Source organism: Rhinolophus hipposideros (assembly GCF_964194185.1).
Source record: "Rhinolophus hipposideros genome assembly, chromosome: X".
In the NCBI taxonomy this organism is placed as follows: Eukaryota; Metazoa; Chordata; class Mammalia; order Chiroptera; family Rhinolophidae; genus Rhinolophus; species Rhinolophus hipposideros.
Genome location: NC_138046.1, coordinates 2,504,822 through 2,517,481, shown reverse-complemented (window position 1 = coordinate 2,517,481; position 12,660 = coordinate 2,504,822). Strand labels below are relative to the sequence as shown.

Genomic DNA, 12,660 nt, shown 5'->3' with positions numbered 1-12,660 from the left:
GTAGAGAAGGCAGCTGGCAATTTAAGGAGAGTGGCTCATTTGATTTGAGCACCTATCAGATTCTGAGAAGCCTTGGTAGGAGTCATTGGGGCTAACTGGATGGATCGAGGCCACGTGGGGGGTGACCAGAAGGTAACTGAATAAAAAGGGAATTGGATTTGAATTGTTCTCGCCTGTTTGAGTTGTCCAGGAAGGGGAAATGAGAGCAGAATTTTTCCAGAAAACAGTCTGAAGGACACATATGGTAGGGATCGAGGCTATACCTGAAAGAGTAAAAGAACAGATGGATTACTGTTTAAGCCCTTGCTTTCTTATTCGCATCAGCTACTTGTTCCTTCTCCAAAATTCATGCCCCCTTGTCTTTCCTCCCCACCCTTTCCCCACATTGCAGTCTGTTGCTCTCCTCTTCCTCCTCCCCTTCGAATATTTTTGAGATACTATTCTAATATTTCAAGGTTTTGCTCCATACTCTGGATGTTACGGTGACTTTTATGTGGTGATCAACAAGGAAACTCATCAGTAGGACTAATCATGGAATGTGAGGGCAAGAAGGAACATTTCCAAAGAGTAGCCAGGATGGTGACCCTGGTGGACCAAACATCCAGGGGTCTGTCTGAGGTAGTCATGGAGGCAGAAAGTGAGCAGGATACTTGAGTGGTATCCAGAAGGCTGCCCTCAGAGGGAAGAGCTGTACCTAGTCGTCGTTTTTTGGACCCAGACTACCAGCCAGGAAGTTCAATGCCTCCCCATACAGATAATAGTTGATTGGTCCATCATGGAGGCCAACAAAGTCCCTTCACACTCTGGCCCCTACTGATCTCTGATCACTCCCTACCATGGTCTAAAGTAATACACGGACTACTGTTTTCTGAGCATTTTCACATTTCTTTGCGTTTGAAACCTGTTCTCTCTACATAGGAAAGCCCATTCAGCTTTCTTCTAGGCAAGTCTTCCCTACAAGTCTGAGAATGTCTTGAGAATGAAAACTGTATCTTACTTGTTGCAACACTCCCAATGCTTAAAGCAGTGCCTGGCATGTGACAGCCACCTAATATATATTCCCAGGAGGGAAAGAAGAGGTTTCATAGGAGATTTCATAGAAGAAAGGCACTAAAGAGATAATGTCAGAGCATATGGGTCAAAAGTATGCTATTCGATGAAAGTCAAACAAACTAAATAAGATAACATAAAACTATGTAAAAGAAAAACTGAAATTAAACAGAGTAAAACTTGGACATAAACCATCTCACAAAAAACAGACCTCAGACTAGGTTCTCTTACACCACAATAAAGTGAAACAAAACAAGTCCATTTCATAATGTCTAAGTAACAGAAAAATAAGTTTACTTTGCCACGCACAAAATACCTAGCATCCCCTCTCACAAACAAAATTAATGACTGCTATTTCTTTCGCAATTACAACTTTATCCTTGTTCTACTCTCCCTTCCCTATAAATAAGATTTATTTGGATACCAAATCACAGAATTCCCCCCCACACTTTTTGATAGTATCCAATCTAGAGCAAACCCTCAGCTCCTTAGATGTTCCCCCAAACCACCCACCAAAACCCAAATCCTATAATAATTTCTCTCTAATACCCTCTTAGTGAAACACTCCATGGTTCCTCATGGCATTTGTTCTCCCTCACAGCAATGAAGTAATAAACCCAATTTATTCTACTACAGATATATTTTTGCTGGTCTTTGGCTAGAGTGTGTTAGCAATATATATAATTTATATAAATATATAGCTTTCATAAAATTTTAATTTTAAAGCATATAAGTTTTTAACTCCAAATTATGTTTAGAATACTTATCTATATTTGAAAATGTATATTCAGATATTAATAATAAATCCAATAACATCCCGTTCATAATATCATGATTTTATGCTGATTAGATATGATTATATATACAATTGTAACAGTTAATAATTAATGATAATTGTAAAAACTGTTCATTTTGTGCACAAAAACAATTAAGATCTTTCAAGTAGTTAATAAAATATGGAACTAGATTGATAATTAATATGAACATTGAGGAGAATGTTTTATCTAGATTACTTTAGAAAGAATGCTTTTTGAACTAATAAATGTTTATGAAAATGTTAACCATAAAGATTAAACTATGTCTCAGTTCTAGACTTTATAGAACTGTTTAATGTACTAGCATTAACAATGTTAAAATAACTTTTGGGAACTATATTTAAATTTTAGTTATCTAATTCCATTTAGGCCATGAGTCATGCTCTTCCAGCGACTTCAGCTGAAAGTGAACATTTATTTAATATGTCAAATGTACGAAACAGTGAGCATAGAAACAACTGAGCAGCGCACAGTGCTAAGATATTATAGTTCCTGCAGTGTTATGTCGAATTTCTAAAAAATTACTACTGAAGACTTTAAGTTGCAGTAATATTTACTTTTACATAAACTCTCAGTTTATTCTTATGTCCCAGAGATTCATGCTAAAATGGATAATAATTTTTAACTTTGTTCTGAGCTTCAGTTGAATATTGACTTCAACAGTTGGCCATTCAGGCTATCATCAACAAGACAAATGGTAACGAGTGTTGGAGAGGCTGTGGAGAAAAAGGAACCCTCATACACTGTTGGTGGGAATGCAGACTGGTGCAGCCGTTATGGAAGGCAGTGTGAAGGTTCCTCAAAAAATTATGAATAGAATTAACATATGACCCAGCATTCCCTCTCCTGGGTATCTACCCAAAAAATCTGAAAACATTTATACATAAAGATATGTGTGCGCCAATGTTCATTGCAGCTTTGTTTACGGTGGCCAAGACATGGAAACAACCAAAATGTCCTTTGATAGATGAATGGATAAAGAAGCTGTGGTATATATACACAATGGAATACTATTCGGCGGTAAGAAAAGATGATATAGGAACATTTGTGACAACATGGATGGATCTTGAGAGTATGATGCTCAGTGAAATAAGTCAGACAGAAAAAGCAGAGAACCATATGATTTCACTGATATGTGGTATATAAACCAAAAACAACAAAAGAACAAGACAAACAAATGAGAAAAATGCATAGACACAGACAATAGTTTAGTAGTTACCAGAGGGTAAGAGGGAGTGGGGGTGGGAGATGAGGGTAAGGGGGATCAAATATATGGTGATGGAAGGAGAACTGACTCTGGGTGGTGAATACACAATGGGATTTATAGATGATGAATTGTACAGAATTGTACACCTGAAATCTATGTAATTTTGCTAACAAATGTCACCCCAATAAATTAAAAAATAAACAGTTTGCCATTCAGCACTTGGCCAAAATGGGTCTACAATGGCCCTTGTATCTGTGCATAAGAAAGAATCTAGAAGGATATACACCGAGGTATGAATAGTGATTCTCTAACGTTCTTTATGGTGGTCTTTATGTTATGGTTACCCATTATCTCCATCTTCTTTACTCAGATAACCCCAAATTTGTTTGGGGCAGCAATGAACCCAACTTCCCATACACATAGCCCAGGGTGGCCACATGACCTCACTCTGGCCAATGAGATTTAAGCAGAAGTCTACTGGGTGGGGTTTCTAGAGGGGCTATTATTTCTCTAACAAAGAAAAACAATTTCATTGATTAGATCTTTTAGCTCTTCGCCTTATGCTCTTACTCCTTTCTTCCAGCCGAGAACACAGACAAGGTGGTTGGAAATTGAGCAGTTATTTTACAACCATAAGGATGAAATACACACACTGAAAAGATGGTGAAGCAGGAAGCTGTAAAGATTATCTTGAGCAGCTGCACCCACCCTTGGACTGCCTACCTCAGAATTAAAAACAAACAAACAAAAACACCTATTTTGTTGAGCTATCATGATAGGGTTTATTTACATGCAGTCAAATGCATTCCTAACTGGTACACTCTACCTCAAAAGAGAAAGGTTTGCAGCAATTTTTTTTTTACTTTTTATTAGGAGAAGGAGAAGGAGCCTTTCTTGTGACTTGAAAAGCAAGATGATTTCCTACGGGGGTGGGGGAAGTACTTTTGTTTCTTGCTCCATATCCACCCGTGGCGGAGAACAACAAATCTAGGAGAGCAGGAGATATAAAAAAACTCCTGCTCTCTAATTAAGTGGAATGAAGATATTAGATTTTCCTTACTAGAGCAGTGTCTCCTAAAGTGTGTCTTGGCACAGTAGGTTCTTGAGATGCACTTCAGGAAAAAAAAGGAAGGATTGAAGGAAGGAAGGAAGGAAAGAAGGAAGGAAGGAAGGAAGGAAGGAAGGAAGGAAGGAAGGAAAGAAGGAAAGAAGGAAAGAAGGAAGGAAGGATAGAAGGAAAAAAGGAAGGAAAGAAGGAAGGAAGAAAAGAAAGAAAGACAGACAGACAGAAAGAGAAAGAAAGAAAGAAAGAAAGAAAGAAAGAAAGAAAGAAAGAAAGAAAGAAAGAAAGAAAGAAAGAAAGGAAGGAAGGAAGGAAGGAAGGAAGGAAGGAAGGAAGGAAGGAAGGAAGGAAAGAAGGAAGGAAGGATAGAAGGAAAAAAGGAAGGAAAGAAGGAAGGAAGAAAAGAAAGAAAGACAGACAGACTGAAAGAGAAAGAAAGAAAGAAAGAAAGAAAGAAAGAAAGAAAGAAAGGAAGGAAGGAAGGAAGGAAGGAAGGAAGGAAGGAAGGAAGGAAGGAAGGAAGGAAGGAAGAAAGAAAGAAAGAAAGAAAGAAAGAAAGAAAGAAAGAAAGAAAGAAAGAAAGAAAGAAAGAAAGAAAGAAAGAAAGAAAAAGCTCCCTTGGTCAGTAAGTTTGGTAGATATCACATATTGAATCCTTTCCTCTTAGAAATTCAGTGGACATTGTGATGCTAAAGGCTCTAGATAAATCCTGTAGTAAAGAAATCTGCTTAACATTGTTTAACCAAATCCTTTAAAAAAACTTAGTAACACCTATTACTTACTATCCTGGAACACATGCATTAAGAAACTGCGTTAGAGAAAAGAATAATGACAAAAACTGATAAACGCAAACTAGCTTAAATCCTCAAAGAACCAGAGCAATGGCTCCTCTCTGACAAATGAATCCAGTAAGTCTGAGTGGGTAAAAAGAAACGTTTTATTCACATTGGAGGTAAAGGATTATTGGTGTAGTAAAGGGAATGAGGCTTACAGCAGCAGTAAGTGAACTATCAATGAGAAGCTCACAAATTGAGCAGGTATCAGCAGCAGCAAGGTGTCCTGAGAGGGTATTAGTTGATCTTTCTCTTGAGTTTTCCAAGTACAGCTGGTTCTTCGACAATTCACATGTATTTAACAATTTACGCTTTGACTTGAGGAGGGATGATTTGTTTTCTTTCCACTTTGTGACCTAAATACATAAGCGCTGGCGATCAAACACACACAATAGGGCCCTCATAGACAGACTTGCTTTTTGATTGTACTCATGTATTTTTGCACTTCATTTTGTTTACAAGCCACATCTCAGCTCATACTGGGAATCTCAGCTCTGTAGGTTTTGGCAAGTAACCCATTCAGTGGATCATTCTTAAATTTTTGGAAAGAGGTAGGGGCACCTATGAAATCAAAGGGAAAGAGGAGTACAAATACATGTGAAGAGATCTTGGTGGCAAAAGCTATTTGAGATTGGCCTCTTTAGTTAATGTCATTGGCTAATACTTTTTGTATGCATAGTTCCAGGTTGGCAGGAAATCAAGTATTTTTCATTATCTTTCTGAGTGTCTCATCCACCCTGAATTCTCTTAGGCATTTGACACTTGCTTACTTTCTTAATCTTTCTTTTGTTCAAAGGTTTTTTAAATACCTTTTATAAGTCCTTTTTCGAACTCTTTTTCCCTTGATACAATGCCAGAGTCCCAATCTGTTTCTTCCCAATCCATCACTGCGGTGATCAGTTCTTAGCCTCTGCTTCTCACACTCAAGGGTTCATTCTTTGTCATGATCTTAACTATCACTTCCAAGCAGCCCCAAATCCTGGTTCCTCATGCAGATATATAGACAATATATCAACTGAAGTTGATATACAATATACAGTTGAAGACAATATATTCAACTGAAGTTGAAAACTGTTGAAAAGGGGTTCCCACGCAAGGAAATGTAAATGATGTTTCTTCATTTATTACTCCACCAACATTTCGCAACAGCCCTGCCAAATCGGTATTACTGTCCCCAACTTAGCAATGAGGACACCAAAGCTCAGAGAAGTTAGGTAACTTGTCTGAGATCACAGGGCTAGTGAGTAGCAGATCAAGGATTCAAAGCCAAGTCTGCTCATCTGACTAAAATCGCTTGTTTTCTCTGCTCCTCCTCATCAGCTCCTTCACCAAAATACTGACTTACATCGCATCAGTGAAGAAGGAGAAGGAGTCCTAGGTGAAGCATTTATCCCCTCCAATTGGGGATTATGGGATGAAGTAGTGGAAATGTGGGGAAAGTGGAAGCTCAGACCTACCACGTGCTTCTCCTCCCCACTTCCAGGTTAGCCTTACACGTGGGCCAATTACTGGGATGTGAGAGATGCTGGACAGGCTGCATTCTTTCAAAATATCTTTCCAGTGCTCACCCTACCTCCACTGTCCCTGAAGTGCCCCTAGATCTTTAGGTTTCTATGCCTCTCAACATGGGAATAGACCCAGGAGAAGAAACATTCAAACTGAATTGTTCACATGTAATCATTCAGCAAACATTTATTAAGCAAATGGGATGCTATAATGACAATTATTTAGATAATCAAATTGTGGCTCAGAGAATCTGAGTGAGTCACCCAAGTGATATACCCCACTTTATAACCAGGGCTCAAACTTGGGTCTTCTGATTTTCAGTCCTATGCTTTTCCCTTTCTATCACAGTGACTCAAGGGGTTCACAGGTGGGAACTCAAAACAAACATATACAAATAATTAAATAGCAATTCAAAATAATAGTGTAAGTAATATCAAAAGACAATAAAAGTGCCAAATGACATAGACATAAATTACTGTAGGAGTGACAGGGAAGTTCACTGGGTAAGAGTCAACAGAGAAGGCCTCAAAGAGGAATTAAGACTTAAGCCTGGCCTTGGAAACTGGGTAGGAAAAAGACAGTGAGAAGAGAAAGGGAGAGTATTCTAGTGTGGAGGATAAGCAGAATAAAGGTGCAGAGGAGACAAAGTGCAAGTCTTATTTGGGGAAAGAATGAGGAGATCAAATTAGCTGGAGAGGACAGATTTGTATTGGGGAAGAAGGGAAATTTAGATGGAAAAAGTCCTCGTGAATTTCTAACTAAAGAAGTTTGACTTGTCTTGTAGACAATGGGGGAACAATGAAAGGGTTTTGAGTAAGACAGTGAAACTGTTAAAGCAATGTTTGGGCCAATTAATCTGGCAATATGGGTTGTATAGGATACATTCCTGTGAGGAGAGACTTGAGGTAGGAAGGCTAGTTAGTAGGTGGGGACAATTAATCAAGGATAAGGTGACAAAAGCCAGTATTAAAATGATACCAGTGGGATCATAAAGGAAGGCCAATTGTAATTGACACAATGAAGAAAAACGTGCCAGAAACTTGTGAAACAGAGAGAGAGAAGAATTGAAGTTGCCTGAGAGTTTTCAAGCCTAGGTGACTTGAGGAAAGAAGATGCCATGAAGATAAATGAGCAAGATAGGTAGCGAAACTGGTTCAGGGAGCTTAGTTTTTGACATCGTGGGTTGGAAATAACAATGGAAAATCCAAGTGAAACTGTCCAGTGAGAGTTTGAGAGAAAGCACAGCCCTAGAATTGAGTTGGCATGGCGTAATGGAAGGATCTCTGGGAGTCAGGAGAGCTGAAGCCTAGTCCCTGCTCTGCCACTAATTTGCCAGGTCATATCTCCTGGGCCTGTTTTGTCCTCTGTAAAGTGAAGGGGTGCCCAAACCCTAGGTTTCTGAGGTATTCTCAGGGGCTATGAGTCAACTGAATTGTATTCACGCACATATACGTTCTCTCCGAGAGAAAAATCAAGGGTCATGTGGGGAGGGGATTAAATAATCCCCAAATGCTATAACTATGACAGAACTTGGAATTCTGTTCTCTTTAGGGAGTAAAAGAACATGGATGGATCTTGAGATTATTATGCTAAGCAAAACAAGTCAGACAGAAAAAGTAGAGAACCATGTGATTTCACTGATATGTGGGATATAAAACTGAAAACAACAAAAGAACAAGACAAACAAATGAAAGAACAAAAACTCATAAACATAGACAATAGTTTAGGGGTTACCAGAGGGTAAGGGGGGAAGGGGGCTCTAGAAGAGGGTAAACGGGGTCTAATATATGGTGATGGAAAGAGAACTGACTCTGGGTGGTGAACACACAATGTGAGATATAGATGATGTAATACAGAATTGTACACCTGAAATCTATGTAACTTTACTAACAATTGTCACCCCAATAAACTTTAATTAAAAAAAAAAAGATAAGGAGAAGCCAGCAGAGAGAGAGGAAGTCAGAAGGGATAAAAGCAGGAGGAGAGAAATTTTAAAGCAGGGGGATAAAATAAGGAACTAAAATGTAAAATATTACAGTAAATGGAAGAAACATTTCTATCAAATATGACAAAGGGTTAATACGTATGTTATATATATATGTATATATATATATATATATACATATATATATATATATATATATATATATATATATAAAAGGATACCACTAAGATGCCAATTTGAGAAGGATATGAACAGACAGTTCACAAAAGAGGAAATGCAAATAGTAAACATGGGAAAGTGTTCAATCCCCTGAGTAGTCAAAGAAATGAAATTAATAAATTAATGTTTAAGCCATCCAAAAAGATTTGTTGTCAAATCCAATGCTAGAGCTGCCCAGGAACTGAAACATTCACGTGTCACTATGGCACTGAAAATGTGTGCAGTCCTTTTGAAAATCAAGATCCATAAAAACATTCATGTTCTTTGATCTGGTTATCCCATCCCTGGGATAGGAACAGAATTACAAAGAAGAAAAAAGTTATATGCATTAAAATGTTCAAAGCACAGAAAAAATTGGGACTTGCCTTACTGTCCAAGAATAGGGGAGTCACTGAATAAAATATAATCTACTGATGGATGTAATTTTATGCAGCCATTGAAATGATAAATATAAAAGACTGTGTAGCACAGAGTATTTACAATAAAATGGTTTTTTGCAGAATTAAAAAATATGTGTACACTATGATTACACTTATATCAAACATAGATGTATGTATCATACAAACTGAAAATGCATGGATCATGAAAAAAACAAAAAGAATTGTCTAGTGTTTGAAAGTATAGGTGAATATTTTCTTTCAAAATTTCCTTTAATGTTGTCATAGTGGAATGTTTTTGGGTTGCCTTTATGAAAATCTTTAAAGAAGATATGCAACAGGGATCCTAGAAAAGTCGAAGGGGGCGAAGGTGGAGACAAGAGCATTAAAGATCTTGCTTATGAGGTAATCTGTGTTCTTCTAGGTACAGAAAAGTGTAGGAAGGAAACGTGGTGAGGGAATGAGGTTTATGGTACTCTTCCCAGTAATGACAGTGAAATGAATACGATGAGAAGAGTAGCTAGAAGAGGGAGCACTTCAAAGAATGAAAAGGAGCACAGGAGCATTGAAGTCGTTTTTGTCTGCGGACCAGCCCCACCCTTACTCTTCAGAGATACCCCTTGGAAGCTAATAGGCAAGTAAGATCAGAGGCAGGTCAGCACGGTGGGGCAAAAGACCAGAAGGCTGGAGGCTTAGAAGAGCAGCTATGAGCTTCTACAAAACACCTGTCCAGAAGCTCCCCATGTTCTATATCCCCCACGGCCATACGCCTGCGCACCCTCAGATGGTGCTGGGGCAGGGGGGTGACTGCATAGACTGAGGGGAGCTATCGTAGTCCCAGTGCCCTGCCCTGGCCTCAAAGCCCTAAAGCCTGCTCTGAAAGACCTGGTGACAGATTCATTGTTTATCTAGGGCAGGAGCTAGAGAAAGGGAAGAGACCTGTGAAGAACCAGCTCTGGCATCGAGCCCTGTCACCACCCCAAGCTCTGCACAAACCTGCTCTGCCCCTTGGTGCTGGAACTCACAGCCAAAGACACGAGCGCTCCTCTCTCTCACTCTGAGCCATCCCCGTTTCCTTTCTTTAAGTACAGACAACTGTCAAATACGCTCTCAGCAAACATCATAAAGGAGGTGCAGTCCCATTCCTGTTCCAAAGGCCCTTAGCAGCTGGGGCACTGCCCCGTGAGGCTCTTCAGGGTCCCCAGCCCATGGTAAGACTCAGGGCTCCCTCTCTACCTAATGGCTACACTCAAGTTCAACAGTGCCGTGCCTCCAGCTGCATGTGGGGACCCTGGCATACAGGGCCTGTGGGACTGTGCCCTATTTCAGCACCTCGGTAGGCCAGACTATCCAGACTGCAAGGGAAAAGCAGTAAGTGGGTGTGGGTGCTACATGTCACATCGTTGACATCTGTGCTATGCTGGTGGCACTACTTCCTGATTCTGGCTATCAGATAAGTCAGGCCAATCCTGAGAACAATCCAGTTTCTCCACCCCTCAGGTTGAATGTGGTCTGGCTGGAGGAATGCATGCTATACAAGGACGTGGGGGGAAAGGGAGGTGGAAGGAGGACAGGGGAAGATGTCCAGGAAGCCTTGTAGGGTCAAGGAACAGGACCAATGACCCCGGGAACAGGACAGAAAGAAAGAGAAAGAAGTAAAGGAAGAGAGTGGCTGGTGCTGCTGCCTTTGGCTAAAAAGGAGAGGGCAACTGAAGGGTTTGCAAGAGATGGGGCCATACATGATTTCCTGGTGTCCCCTAACCCTCAGGAGGAGGGGCTGTCAGCACATTATGGAGAAGAGGAGGAAGCAGCCATGTCAGGTGACACTATTGGGTTCCCTCACCTCTGCCCTGCCCATTCCAGTCTTCCAGTGTTACAGTCTACCTGCACTAGGGGTAGAGCAGCCACTGTCCTGGGGTGTGGCTGTCCACCTACAGCTGCTGTTGTCACGCAGGGACACCAGCGCCAGGGAGGAGGCCGTCATGGGGCGCTGGGGCGCACCACCGCTGCAAAGCTGCCACAGCTGCCTTCGATACTTGTCTCCGGTGAGCAGGTAGAGCACGGGATCCAGGCAGCTGTTGGCACTGGCCAACGGCCGGGTCATCTTGTACACCACATTGATGACGTCCAGCACTCGGCAGTTAACTCTCAGCAGCCTCGCCGTGTAATAAATGGTGCGGGTGATGTGGAAAGGCACAAAGCACACGGTGAAGACAGTGAGCACCAGCACGATGGTGCGAAGAGAACGCAGCCGAGAAGACGGCGGGGCAGCCCCTGGCAGAGGCCGGTACAGGCGCCGGGCCATGAGCCCGTAGCACACGAGCGTGACTAGGCAGGGCACACCGAACAGCAGCCCCATGATTGCTGAGTTGAAGTGCACGAAGTGGTCAAACTCCTCAGGCCGAGTGGTGTCATGGCACAGGATGGAATCCCCGCTGGGGCTGGTTGTGACAAAGAACAGGTTGGGCACAAGGCAGCTGGCTACGACCAACCAAACTGCCAGGCAGAGAAGGCCCGCGAGGTGCGGCCGTCCCCAGCGCAGTGCCCGCAGAGGGTGGCAGATGCCCAGGTAGCGATGCACACTGATACAGGTGAGGAAAAGGACGCTGCAGTACAGGTTCCAATAGAACAGGAAGCGGGTGAACTTGCAGAGCCCGGTCCCAAAGGGCCAATGGTTGCGGGCCGCATAATAGTAGACAAGGGTGGGCAGCGACAGCACGTACAGAGTGTCTGACAAGGCCAAGTGGAACATGTAGGTGGCCGTTGCATCCCAGGGTCGGAGGTGAAAAAGGAAGAGCCAGAGGGTCGGGGCATTGAGGCCTAGGCCCAACACGAAGACAAGCGCATAGCTCACAGGCAGCAAGATGAACTTGAACTCCTCATTAAACCCGCAGTGCGGCTCCGCCTCACTTTTGCCAGGATCTGGGCTGGGGACTAGGGCTGTGAGCAGTGACGAGTCTGCACTGGCCATGGTACCCCTAGAGGTAGAAAGGGCAGAAGTGAGGGTGCTGGATTCCCCTGCCCACGCCCCTCCCCAACCCTGACCTGGGGCAAAAAAAAAAAAAAGCAGAGAATCGGGAGGGAGACGGGGGAAGCCTCAGTGGAAGCTGGGAGGAGTAAGTCTGGGTGCAACCCCTGCCAGCTGGGCCACAGGCTGAGCTCCCCTAGTCCAGCCAGGGGAGTGGTGGGCAACGGCAGTGCTAGGGCTCGGGAGGGCAGTAGGTAGTTTGGGTTGTTCTCATTCTACGACTGACCGTCCTTCGGAGCTTGGCTAGCTGAAGGGGTGGACGTCTACCAGGACTCTCCACTGTGGGAAGAGGCCCCAAGCCCAAGTGCCTCCCAGTTCATCAGAAGCAGCTGTGTCCCTGTGAAGAGAGCATGTCTCCACACAGTGCATTCACCTTTCCTCTCACCTGCCCCCATCGTCTCTGTACTACAGTTACCTCTGTCCCCAGTCCAGCCCAGCAGCCCCATCACCACCCTTACCCAAGAAACTTGGCGAGTCTCCTACCTGGTCCCCTTGAAGCTGAGCCCAGCTGACTCTGTCACCCTTCCCCTTGGCAGCCAGAGGGCATCTCCAAGGGGGCGGGGTTGGGGTTGGGGCCTGTCCCTCCTCCCGCCCTGGAAGGCTGTCAGAGCTGGGAA

The 12,660-nt window shown here is 42.7% G+C and overlaps 1 protein-coding gene across 1 annotated transcript; it reads right to left on the bottom strand.

The window, feature by feature from the left end:
• Positions 1-10,888: 10,888 nt before the first annotated feature.
• On the bottom strand, positions 10,889-11,986 carry P2RY4 (pyrimidinergic receptor P2Y4; the record flags this gene model as incomplete). Its single annotated transcript, XM_081043215.1, has 1 exon — positions 10,889-11,986. The coding sequence occupies one exon, from the start codon at positions 11,984-11,986 to the stop codon at positions 10,889-10,891; it is 1,098 nt and encodes a 365-aa protein (XP_080899341.1).
• Positions 11,987-12,660: the final 674 nt, after the last annotated feature.